The 14,213-nt window shown below is 36.7% G+C and overlaps 1 protein-coding gene and 1 pseudogene across 1 annotated transcript; both read right to left on the reverse strand.

The window, feature by feature from the left end:
* Positions 1-425: 425 nt before the first annotated feature.
* On the reverse strand, positions 426-1,275 carry LOC122731809 (annotated as a pseudogene).
* A 10,848-nt stretch (positions 1,276-12,123) lies between these two features.
* Positions 12,124-13,074, reverse strand: LOC122731810 (olfactory receptor 14I1-like). The gene has a single exon (XM_043972082.1). It carries the CDS (start codon positions 13,072-13,074, stop codon positions 12,124-12,126), a length of 951 nt encoding a protein of 316 aa, XP_043828017.1.
* Positions 13,075-14,213: the final 1,139 nt, after the last annotated feature.

The following is a 14,213-nucleotide window of genomic DNA, read 5'->3' on the forward strand; positions in this document are numbered from 1 at the left end:
TTATGCATTGAAATTTTGTTGTACATGGGACAATAAACTTTCCATCCACTTCTCTCTTGATTTCAGTCCTTGTTATCAGGTCCATGACCAAATGAATTGTCAGAGACATAGATTTATAGGGTCTCCTAATATGTATCTTAATAATAAATTTTTAAATGAATGATATCTTTGTTGCAATAAAACAATTGTCCAACCTGGATACTCTGGTGCTTTATTTTTTATTTGTAGACAAAACATTAACTATAAATTTTACTTTTAGACTACTTGTTTGGTTACCTTGGACATGCAACATCTCATTCATACATTCTCTTACTTTTTAATTTTCTCAAAGATGGACATTTCCTTCTTGGGAAAAAGGATAGTTTTGATTATTCTACCCAGGGCAGCCTTGATTTTCATGTTCCTCAGACTATAAATAATAGGGTTCATGAATGCAGGCAATATTGTGTAGGTCATTGAAATCAGAAGATTCTGGACTGGTGAAGTGTCTGATAGAGGACCTAAAACTGTGACCATGCCAGCAAGAAGAAATAAGAGCAGGATAATCAATTGTGGTGAACAGGTGGACAAAGCCTTATAACGTCCTTCCACAGAGGGCATCTTGAGCACAGTGGAGAAGATGTGAGCATAGGATACAATTAAAAACCCAAAGCAGAATAAAACAAAAGTTGAGCTTATGGCAAGGAGTATGTATTCAGTATCATGAACCTCAGCTACTGAGACTTTCAAGATATGAGGAATATCACAGAAGAACTGATGGATAATATTGGATCCTGAGAAAGGCAAACGGAACATGTTCCCTGTATGTAGAGTTGAATAGATGAACCCACTAACCCATGAACCAATTGCCACCCAAAGACAACGAACTCGTGTCATGGTGACCCCATAGTGTAGGGGGTGGCAAATGGCTACAAATCGGTCATAGGACATGGCCACAAGCAAAGCAAATTCTGCTGCAGCAAAGAAGATAAAGAAGAAAATCTGAGCAGCACAACCAAGGAGAGAAATGGACTGATTGCCTATCAGGGAATTCACAATGTATTTAGGAAGAGTGACTGAGATGCAGCCAAGATCCAACAGGGATAAGTTACTCAGAAAAAAATACATTGGAGAATGAAGGTGTTGGTCAGTGACAATGGCAGTGAGAGTGAGGAGATTCCCGATCAAGGCTGCAATATATATCAGCAAGAAAAGTATAGCATGTAAGACCTGCAGCTCTCGGATGCTAGAAAACTCCATAAGGAAGAATTCCATGATGGCGCTACAATTGATCATGCCTCCTGTAGTCTTGTAATTCATCTTAAAACAACATGAATAGAGGATACCAGACTCTAAAAAGAGAACACAGAAGCACGTTATTACATAGAAAGGTCATGACCTTCAACTTATTCTTCCTCACCATGTTACAGAGTCAATCAGACCATTTAAAAAGGCTATAATGTGACTTACCATCCTAGAAAGTGGAAATGCATATGTACATGGAATAGACAACATTAAGGTGCCAAGTGTCACATTCAATTCATAAACTGAAAATATCTACCCCATTGTACAAACTGATTCTCTTTGAATTGACTTACTCAATAGGACCTCCACTTCTGACTTGCCCTACACACACACACACACACACACACACACACACACACACACACACACACACACATATACATACACACACGCCCCACTATAATGCCAGATTGATTCCCCTTTGCAAGATGCCTCCATATCCCAATATGAAACATATATCTGTAGATATACATAGATCATAATGATAGATAGATAGATGGATAGATAGATGATAGATGGGTCGATGGATGAATGGATGGATAGATATATAGAAAGACCATTTATTGAATACTTAGAATTGCCAGTCACACTATGCTAACTAAAACTTTAGTTTTCAGTGACACTTGGCACCTTAACGTTGTCTATTCCATGTACATATGCATTTCTACTTTCTAGGATGTCAAAGTTCTGGTGTCTGTTTCAGCCTCTTTAAAGCAGAGACCTACCTAAATCCTCCACTGAATGGTCAGAAACTCCTTAATATATAACTGAGGAATTGCTGAGGCCCTGGAAGAAGTGATTTTTTTGCTATTTGGAGGGATCTTTTAAATGGAATCACCGGATTAAAGATTCAGAGCTGCATGGGGTTTAGAGGTAACATACCCAGCTCCCTTAATTACAAAGGCAGCTTAGAGAGGTACAGAACTTTTTTGGGTTGGCACAGGTGATGTGTGACAAAGCCAATTTGTAATCTCAGGTCTTCAGATTCCAAATGTAGTAATCTTTCCTTTTGATCTTCTCAAAGGTATGGCCATAGTTAGTTGCTTTAAATCCTTTAACTTTTCTCTTGAGCATAATTAGAAAAGGGGATACTGTCTTCAGGAAAAATAAAGATAAATCTTTGCAAACTTTAAGGTACTATATTCTTGTGAATTCTTGTCATTATTATTTAATGTAGTAACAAAAAATTCATCACTGATTAAAATTGATTTTGATTGGATATCCCATTGTTCTCTGCCATCCATTGAGAATCTCTAAGGAATTTTCTGTAAAGATTTTTGTTTCTAGTAGATTTACAGTCTTGCTACCTATATTTGTCCTTGTCATTTAAATTGGAAATCATTCTCTCTCTCCCTCCATATATATACATATATATGTGTGTATGTGTATGTGTATGGGTATATGTATGTGTATGTGTATGGGTATATGTATGTGTATGTGTATGTTTATCTATAATTGGTATATTATATTCGCTCTCTAATAATAATAATATTTAATGAGACCTGTGATCTTATCAAAGTAGGAATGTACCAGAAAAGAAAATCTCTCCTGTAACTGCAGTGATGGCGATTAAAAATAGTTTTAGTGGCCTCAAGCACTGGGAAGTTAAGCGATTTAGAAGAGTCCCCCAAATAGTTTCTGTCTGGATTTGAATCCAGGTCTTTCTTCCTACAAGATCATTTCTTTAGCTACAGTCATGTTGCCTGTTAACTAATAATGATAGAGATAATATTAATTTTAATGATAATATGTATAACAAGAATTATTTTATTGGTACAAAACACGTTTATAACAAGTTAGACTTTTTGGTACACTTTCTTCAAAGGAACTAATTTCATTCTCATAACCCTGAGGGAAGGGGGAAAACAGATCTTATCCTGCTTTGACAAAAATGTGTAGTTTATCCCAATCTACACATCTGAAGTTGCCTCAGCTAGAGGTGGAGTCCGTTTATGTATGATATAATAATAACAATAACAACCACAACAACTAATATTTACATGGCACTATTTTGCAAAATGTTTTTACCAATATAATGTTCATGGTTCACGCAAACTCTGTGAGATGCTGCAGGTTTTACACCCATATTATGGATGAGAAATTCAAGCTCAGAGAGGTTAAATGACTTGTCCTCAGTTACATAGCTGCCATTATCCTAGAGCAAGGATGTAAGCTGCAGTTTTCATTAACTCAAGTCTGCCATACCAAAGTGACTCTCTAAAGGGTAGAGATCAAACCCTAGACTTCTAATACCCACTTAATTCACTAAGCAAATTGGTCATTCCAAAATGAAATATCAAACAAAACAGTACCTGAATGAAGAGTTGTAGCATTTCTCCTCTTCAATATATGTATTGATTATTTTTCTTACCGAATCACAGGTGCTAGACAGCACTAAAAAATCATCTCTATCCTCACTAAATTGGTTGGTTCTGTTCTCATTTGGAGCTTCAGAGAGCAAAGGGAGCTGAAACTACCATGGGAAGCTAGTACATTTGCTGAAATATTTCATGAACATTAGGTGAGTGAAAATGTACTGCCCAGTGTCCTTTGCAGAAATGCTTCCTGAAGTCTCCAGATGAGCCAGTATTATAATCTCATCCTTGTTAGCCACAGATTCTCTGACCTTTCCCTTGAGTATAATTAGTTTAGGGAGAGGTCCTTTTATTAATAACATGGAAAAATGAGTTCATCCTTTAGGTTTATGTGGTCCATTAGGACTCCTATAGTCCATGTGGATCTTCCAGGTGGCCTTTAGTCTTGCCCAAAAGGCTAATCCATTTAACTTGGTTTCTTTTAAGTGTACTTTAGAGGAGAGACATTGATCCACATGGGAAAAATATCGAATATATGAAGATATGAATGTCTATCTGCCTACCAATCACCTATCTATGCATGATTTACATATACATATGCATAAATATGTCTCTGTAGAGTTGACCTTTTAGGAGAACATTAATGTATAGCCTTATTTCTCCTGACCATAAAAAAGCTGGGACCCAATTAGAGGCAGTTAAGTAAACCAGAGACCTATATATGCCTTCCTTGTACTCTCTGCATAAGCAGATATATTCACAGAGTGAGTATATTATCTGTAGATTTCTGTCCATCACCTTTTTTTCTTTTAATCAATACACATCACATTTCCCCCATATAATTCGTATAAGTGGACATAGTTTTATCATCAACATGGTTCTCCCATTTTCTAACTCTTTATTTCTATTTTTTCCAGTTTTATTTCCCTTGAATAAATAAATTCAGGGTAAAATGGACAATAGGGATGTGACATTAAAGTGGGAGAATTATATTCCTTGTTATTATCCACATTATCTAATTATTTAATCTTAAAATATATATTAGTCATGTATTATGCCTTTTGTTTGATATGATAAGAATCATGATGATAACAAGAACAGTTATTATAATAATGATAACCATGAGTTTATATATAGACATTTATCTGTGTATATATATATATGTATGTATATATATCTTTATACATACATATATACACATATTTGTATATCTATCTGTAGCCAGAAGGAACAATACCTTTTGGTTGCTATGGATTTTCTTACCCTTCTTTTGCGAATAATTAGATAGTCATAGACCCTCTCATTGGGATAGGTAGGGATTGAACACTGGGCTTGGAATCAAGAAGGTTCATCTTCGTGAGTTCAAATATGGCCTCAGAGATTTACTAACTATGTGGCCCTGGGAAAGTCATTTAACCCCATTTGCCTCAGTTTCCTCATCTGTAAAATGAGCTGGAGAAGAAAAATGGCAAACCACTCCAGTATTTCTCTACCAAGAAAGCCCCAAATGGGTTCACAAAGAGTTGGACATGACTGAAACAAATGAAGAATGCAACAAAAAGAATATTTCATATATAAAATGGTTTTTCCTTTAATCTTGCTAAAACAGTGGTCATCAACATTTAGTCTATTAGGTAGTGTAGAAGAGTGATCAATGAAAAATTCAAACTCTTCTAAAATACGCATCTGCTAATTTTGACTCCTTTCCATTTTGTTTCCACTAGAGATTTAGATTCACATGTGAAAAGTATACAAATGTAATTTTTAAAATATAATGATAATAGCTACTTGATATTATAAAAATTCCCCAAAAATGTTTTGGCCTTGGCAAAAAGACCATGTATTCTAGGGCTCACATTCTATCTTTTTTCCCAGAAAATTATCTGGGATTCATCGTAGTTTATATTTACAAATATTGTGACATACATTACCTCATTTTATTGAACCTTAGTATAAAAAGTCTTTATTGTATTCATTTTTTAAAATGAAGAAACACTCAGAAAATAAAGTGTTTTTTTAACTCAAATGAAAGAATAAGAAAAGTGGAGAATCAAAGCTTTAAGTTGAATGTGCAGACACAATTTCAGAGCTATTTCCACCATGTAATGGAGATTAATATTACAATGTAATTCTGTATTACTTAGATCCCAATGGGTCGAGCAAGTTTCAGTCAATATACTTCAAGAGGACATGGGAAAAGTAGGAAAATGACTATAGGTTAATATATAGAAGAATAAGTAATGCACAGAAAGGCAAAGGGAAGGAGTTGGTATTATGGGAAAGGAAAAAATGTGGGTGTAGGGATATGAAGAATAGGAATTGAGATAAATGAAGAATATAATTACTCAAGTGTTACAAAAGGCTTTTGGTTTCTGAAGAAATCCAGAGATTTAATTGAAGAGCAAACATTTGGGAAGATCTGAGATGGTGAAGGAGCACAATGGTATCCCATAACCAGCAAGATAGAAGACTAGACATTTTCTTTGATTCTTCAAGCCTCTCAGGGTAGAGCCAAGATGGTGAAGAGAAGCCAGGAAGTTGCCTGAGCTCTCTCATGTTCCCCTCAAAAACAACATTAAATCAAGTCACTAAACGGATTCTGGAACTACAGAACTTACAGAAAGACAGACACAATCTTCTTACTTGAGATAATTTAGAAGACTTCAGGAAAGGACTGTCTCACTTGAGAAAAGGGGACAGTAGCTCAGCACAGCTTGGCACAGGGCAGCTCGGTACAACTGAAAGTGGCACGCTGAGGAGATGGGGTCTGGGTAGGTCAGCAGGAGGCTCCTGGACACAGCATAAATAAGTTGCTTAGGCCCCTTGGCCCTGATTCAGAAAGCTGGTGGCACAACAGGCCATTTGTGAGACCCACTATCCCTAACTGAGAGGGCAAACTGCCGGCTAGAGAATGACCCAAAGGACAGGCATGACTTAGCCAAGCCATCCCAACACAAGGAGCAAGCCAAGGGTGTTGAGGAATCCAAAAGCCACAGAGACCTCAGAACAAAAAGCCAGTAACCTGACCCCTATCCCCCAGCACAAGAAGCTTGCAACAGTGACCCCTGTGCCCCAGGAGCAGACTTCAACTTTATAAGTTTAAAAATAGGCTACAATATGAGTAAGAAACTAAACAGGACCCTTACCATTGACAGGTTCCATGGTGAAAGGGAAGACCAAAACACAGACTCAGATGACTTTGTCAAAATGCCTACAAGTGAAGACCCAAGTGGGAAGATGATCTTATCTCAAGATCAAAAAGTCTTCCTTGGAAGAGCTCAAAAAGGCTCTTAAAAAATCAAATGAAGGGTCAGCTAGGTGGCACAGTGGATAAAGCACTGGCCCTGGATTCAGGAGGACCTGAGTTCAAATCTGGCCTCAGACACTTGACACTTACTAGCTGTGTGACCTTAGGCAAGTCACATAACCCTCATTGCCCTGCAAAAACAAAATAAAATAAGAGAAGTAGAAGAAAAAATGGGGGGAAATGAGAGAAATGATAGTTATGCTGGAAAAAGAAGCACAAAAATTGACTGAAAAAAAAACAATTCCTTAAGAAATACAATTGGCCAAATGGAAAAGGAGATGCAAAAGCTTACTGAGGAAAATAATGCCTTAAAAATTAAAATTGGGTATATGGAAACTAATGACTCCATGAGATACCAAGAATCTGTGAAGCAGAATCAGATTCTTCAAGCCTCTCAAACCTCTTTGAAATAGGAGTTTTGACATTCTAGAGAGCAATTTGGAACTATTCCCAAAGGGCTAAAGAACTGTGTATACCCTTGGATCCAGCAATACCACTGCTAGGTTTATATCCCAAAGACATCCCCAAAAAGAGAAAAAGACCTATTTGTAAAAAAATATTTATAGCAGCTCTTTTTGTGGTGGCTAAGAATTGGAAATCAAAGGAATGCCCATCAATTGGTGAATAACTAAATAAATTGTGGTATATAATGGTGATGGAATATTATTGTGTTATAATAAATGACAAGCAGGATGACTTCAGAAAGACCTGGAAAGACATGTATGAAATGATGTATTGTGAAGTGAGCAGAACCAAGAGAACATTGTACACAGAGACAGCAATATTGTTTGATGAAGAATTGTGAATGACTTGACTATTCTCAACAATACAATGATCCAAGATAATCCCAAAGGACTATTGATGAAACATACTATCCACTTCCAAAGAAAGAATGGATATTGATGGAACAGACTGCAGTATACTATTTTTCACTTATTTTCATTTTTTTTCATTTTAATCAAGCTTTCTTTTACAAAATGACAAATATGGTAATGTTTTACATAATCATAAAAAAGAAATAGGAGATTTGAACAAGAGATAAGGCAATTTTAGCTATTGCCATGGTCTAGGACACCAAGAGCTCAAACAAGGTAAAAAAATCAATGAATTAACAGCAGAGTATGCCAATAATTCCTCACTTCTATTATGCTCACTCAGTACCTCCTGACACACGAACCACCATGTTCTGGATATAGAGCTGCATAACATACCCCATGCACTTGCAACAGACCTCAATTACAGGAAAGTTTAACTATAATATTGTTAATATCAAATGTAATATCCTTTTCTCTGTCAAATGGCTATTCTCACAATAAGGGAAGCACCCTTCCCTCTAAGGCAAAGTTTCTTAAACTGTAGGAGGAGGGGTGTTGTAAGAAGCTTGAGGAGGTTGAAAAATGTTTGGAATAGTCATGTGGTGATTGGATTAATGAATAAACTATGGAAACATGAAGGAATTGCTTTGTTATAGTGAGTGTACTATTGAGATTACTGGATTACTTCAATTTGTTGTAGATCCAGGCAGTAAGCTTTGATGTCTTTCACCAATTTTATTCCTCAACTCATGAACAAGAGTGTAGGAAGCAAAAGACAAGAGTAATACTGGTTTGATATTTGGAAAGGTACGATTGTATTATTCCTTCAAATCAGGTCTTTCTAGCTTTCAGGTAAGCTCTTTATGTACTTCGCCACGTTGCCTTTCTATTACAAAGAATAATAAAGAATAAAACGGGGTGGGAAAAATAGTTTAACCAGAGTAAAGAACAGACCAATTGAGTGTCAAAATATATTCTAGACCCACAATCCTTCACTTTTTAAATAGGGAAAGTGTCATATTCTCTTTCACCCTTCTCTTTTCAAAGAAAACTTAAAATTTATAATTATATAGAATTCAATTTCAGTAAATTCAGGGCAGCTATGTGGCAGAGTAGATAGAGTGCCAGGACCTAGAGTCTGGAAGACTCATATTCCTGAGTGTAAATCTGGACTTAGACAGTACTCATTGTGTGAACCTAAGCAAGTTACTTTACCCTGGTTGCCTCAGTTTCCTCATCCGTAAAATGAGCTGGAGAAGGAAATGGCAAACCACTTCAGTATCTTTGCCAAGAAAATCCCAAATGGGGTGACAGAGAGTCAGACATAACCGAAACAACTGAATAACAACAATTTCAGTATTATATAAAGTGTAATCAAGACTTTTCTTTGCATTTATATTGATGTTAATGTGCATAACGTTTTCATGTTATTGCTTACCATGTATTCTATTATTTCATGGAAGTCATTCTAACAGCACTTATAATAGCAAGGAATTAGAAATCCAATAATTGGGAAAGAACTAAACAAATGGTGGTATTTAGATGGGCCAGAACCAGTTAGTTCTTGATCTCCACTGCTCCATCTTCCCTGCTGAAGAGGGGGAGAAATAGATCCCTCTGAGACCATTCCTCTTTTCCAGAAAGGAGGTTGCATGGTAGGGTGGGATCTTGTCTAATGTTCCTGCCCTCTCTTGCCTATTGCCCATTTAAAATATTTAATCATCCTCAGCCAGTTAAAAAAAAATGTGTTTGCATTTTAGACCAGACCCATTATATTATATCCCAATATAATGGCCCAAAGAACCACTTGCTTCTGGGTATAGATCCAATTGATTTCAATTTTTTTCTTTAATGATATTTTTCTCAGTTACATGTAAAAGGAATTTTAACACCATTTTTTAAAACAATGAGGTCCCAATTCTCTTCCTCCCTCTTCCAGTCCCCTCTTCCTGAGATTATAAGCAATTTCACTTGGGTTATACATGTGTGATCAATGCAAATGTGTTTCTGTATTAGTCATGCTGTAATAGAAAACACAAACCAAAAAAAAAAAACAACCAACACTCCAAAGACATAAAAAATGTGAAAAATAGTATGCTTTTATCTGAATTCGGACACCATCAGTTCTTTCTCTAGATATAGAAAACATTTTTTATCATGAGTCCTTTGGAATTGTCTTGAACAATTATATTGTTGAGAATCGCTAAGTAATTCACAGTTGATCGTCTTACAATATCACTGTTCATTTCTTAAAGCACAACGGTATTCCATCACTTGAAGTGGTTAATTTTTCAAATTCAGACCAGATATTTCCCTCAAATTACCACATCTTGTGTAATTGTAACTTCGAATTGTGCCAATGAAAACATGCATGATCACTTCAAGAAAGCCATTATTTGTACCATTTCAGCTACATGTATGCTATTAAGAGAGGGAACAGAGAATCAACCATGAGAAAGATAGTTAGATATAATAAAATGCAACAAGCACATAAGAAAAAATGTAAATAATGTATAAGTTATATTAATGAAAGAGTACTTATAACTTGAGAAACGAGGAATGATTTTGTGAAAAATCAAGCACAAAAAAGAGATGGAGGGACTATAGTGGTCACCAAGGCCACCCTCTTCATTTTATAAATGAGAAAACTTGGAACCAAAGAGTTTACATTCAAGGGAAACTACAATTATGTGTATATGCACATATGTATCTATATCATATATGTGTGTATACATGTATCTATGTATATATGTGTACATATATGTATATATAAACAAATTGGAGATATATATATATGAGAAATTATTTTTGTAACTAATATCTTGGAGAAATAATCCTTACTTCTCCCCATTCCAAAGTCCTTCTTGATAAAATAAAGTCAATTCTCTTTGAACTGTGATGTTTAACATCTAAATTGTGGTCGCCTTAAATTAGAAGCTTTAGCACCAGTCCTTGGGCATTAAACATTTACTAAAGCATACAGATATTCCCATGGAGTTCCGAAAGTTAAGAAAAAAGCCTATTTAGCCTAGAGTTCCAGCCTGGTCTGGTTCTTCCTCAAGTCCTCTGCCACAAGCCTGCTTCAATCACGAACTCTCTCCAGCAAACTGATTGTGGAAGCTTTTTATAGGTCTGGAACAGAGGCGATCCTTACACACTACTTCAAGCTGATTGGTTGGCATCATCCAAATCCATTGGCTTTGAAGGTGTTCTCAAGTTGAGTTCACAGTCTAGTTTCTGAGAACAATACCTCTTAAGGGATAGCCAAGTGTGATTACAATCCAATTAACTTGAAGTAGACTTAATCAGAAGTCAATCACTCTCACTTGATTCAATCAGTATAGATTAATCTCCAGGTGGGTCTTTGAGTATCTGCTAAATCCCATTATTTCATCACAAATACTCTCCTTGGTCCTGATCACATCTACACATTTTTATGAATCTTGATAAGAAAATAACGACGCTTCTAATTTCTTGTTAGAGCCATAAAAATTTGTTCTGGGGTGAATATGAATAATTAGCTTTAGGTTGGGGGTGGGCTACTATCAGCCTTTATTTTAATATAGCCTACCTTCAAATGAAAATGGTCCATCAGATGTAATTAGGCATCACTCAGGAATACCTCCTCCTCGAAGGGAATATATTCGGTGACCTCACCACCATTAAGGAGTTTTAGTGTGAGAGAGACAGATAAATGACCATTGTTTTATTAATAATTTGCTGGTCTATTAATAAAGTAATTAAATTACCCAGAAACTACATCTGTTATATTTTTATCATAAGTATGTATACACATATGCGCATATACACAAATATCTCTGTGTACATATGCATGTATGCATATGCATACATGTTTATGTATATATATGTGCATGCATGCATGTGCATAAGTCTGAATGTATATATGTATGTATCCTGACTTGAGGTATTGGAACTAATGAATTTCTAAGGATAAGTAGATCTTCAACAAGTAAGGAAGTAGAAGGACATTGCCATCCTAAAGATAAGTGGAAGCAAAGGTATAAAAGTGGAAAGGGAAGATATATGCTGGGGAGGAGAAACAAACAAACAAACAAACAAACAAACAAACAAACAAAACCATCTTGATGGCTGCTTTTGGTTAAGCTTCTCTGCTGTTGTTCAGGGGATCACGAAATGTTCCATCCATTCTTCTGATGGCACTGTTGCCCCAAAACAATGGACTAGTGTCATGATAATGCCACTATAGACAATAACCACTTATAAATGGGTCTATGCTATGGTAAAATAAATGATTCATTCCATTTCATGTAACATTTCATCTAAGGGGTGGCATTTTTTTGCTGCCATTTCTCCCTATTTTCGACTACCTTATGTTGCACGTTTGATAGGCCAAATACATATTCGTCAGCTTTTTATGTTTTCAAGGATATACATTTCTTTCATGGGAAAAAAACAACCTCCTGACCATCTTGCCCATGGCAACTGTGACCTTCTGGTTCCTCAGGCTATAGATGATGGGGTTCAATAGTGGGGGCAGTATTGTACAGGCCATTGCAATGAAAAGGTTTTGGATAGGTGATGTGTCTGCTGCGTCCCTGAGGACTGCAGTAATTACAGAAACAAGAAACAACATGAGGATTATCAACTGAGGGGAGCAGGTTGAAACTGCCTTGGAACGTCCTTCCACAGAAGGAATCTTGAGCACACCGGAGAAGATACTAGCATAGGTTGCAACTAAAAAGGCAAAGCAGCATAACAAAAAACATGAACTCACTACAATTAATACAAACTCAGTATTAAACACATCAGAGGCTGAGACTTTCAAGACATGAGGGATATCACAGAAAAACTGGTGGATCACATTGGATCCTGAGAAAGGCAGACGGAACATGTTCCCTGAGTGCAGAGATGAATAGATAAGCCCACTGAGCCAAGAGCCAGCTGTTGCCCAAAGACAACGGGCTGGTGTCATGGTGATCCCATAGTGGAGAGGGTGGCAGATGGCCACAAATCGGTCATAGGACATGGCCACAAGCAAAGCAAACTCTGTTGCTGCAAAGAGGAGAAAGAAGAATATTTGAGCAGCACAATCAAGGAGGGACAGGGACTGAGTGCCAGACAAGGAATTCACAATGAATTTAGGAAGCGTGACTGAGATGGTGCAGATATCCAGCAGAGATAAGTTGCTCAGAAAAAAATACATAGGAGAGTGAAGGTGTGAGTCAGTAATAATTGCAGCAATGGTGAGAAGATTCCCCATCAGGGCTGCCAGGTAAATCACCAGGAACAGCACAGCATGTAAGACCTGCAGCTCCCACGTGCTGGAAAACTCCATGAGGAGGAATTCTGTGATGATTGAGAAGTTGGCCATCCTTGCTGCTGTGCTGTAATTGAATTAAAATCAAATAATCCTGTGAGTAGCAGGAAAAAGTGTTGAAAAGAAGAATGAATTAAAACATTTATGCAGATAAACTTTTTAAAGTATGCTGTCCCATGCAACCTGAACAAAAGCAAAATCATGGTGTATATATATATATATATTTTTAGTGAGGCAGTTGGGGTTAAGTGACTTGCCCAGGGTCACACAGCTAGTGAGTGTTAAGTGTCTGAGGCTGGATTTGAACTCAGGTACTCCTGACTCCAGGGCCAGTGCTCTATCCTCTGCGCCACCTAGCTGCCCCAATCATGGTATATTTTAAGGCCAAAACCAGCTGAGGACAGGGCTTGCAGTGGAAAAAATGAGGTTAAGATGCATCCAGTAGTTCTGGAAAAGAGTGTTAAATACATAGCTCTGCAGAATAAGTAGAGAAATTTATACATGATGAACATTAGGAAAGTGAATGGTACCACAACAGAGATAATAAAGAGGACTATGGGGGCAGCTAGGTGGCATAGTGGATAAAGCACTGGCCTTGGATTCATGAGAACCTGAGTTCAAATTCAGCCTCAGACACTTGACACTTAATAGCTGTGTGACCCTGGGCAAGTCACCTAACTTACCTCATTGCTCCACAAAAAATAAAATAAAATAAAATAAAACATATAAAGAGGACTATGACCACCAAGGGTGGAAATGGGCTTTGTTCATGTGTGCATGCACACATAGGCACACACACCACACAGACACACATATTTGTGAGCACATACATATATACATTTATACACATATATTAATACATATTCCTGATGGTTATGTACAGTATATGGTTTGAAAACATTCAAATATTCTTTAATTACTTTTATTGATAGTGTTATTTCACAGGATGGTAAAGCATGGCCCAAACTTATTCAGACCATTAGTAGTAAAGTAAGAACGTGAAGCCAATTATTCTGACTTTAAATGCAATTTCCCTCCTATTCAAAAAATGGAAATACAAATGTCCATGAAAACAGTAACAGTGATTAATTACATTGCTGTTGTTCAGTGATTTTTCAGTTGTGTCCAGCTCTCTGTGATCCCATTGGAGTAATTCTTGGCTTAGATATTAGAGTGGTTTGCCTTTTCCTTCT

The sequence above is a fragment of the Dromiciops gliroides genome, chromosome 6 (assembly GCF_019393635.1).
Source record: "Dromiciops gliroides isolate mDroGli1 chromosome 6, mDroGli1.pri, whole genome shotgun sequence".
Taxonomy (NCBI): Eukaryota; Metazoa; Chordata; class Mammalia; order Microbiotheria; family Microbiotheriidae; genus Dromiciops; species Dromiciops gliroides.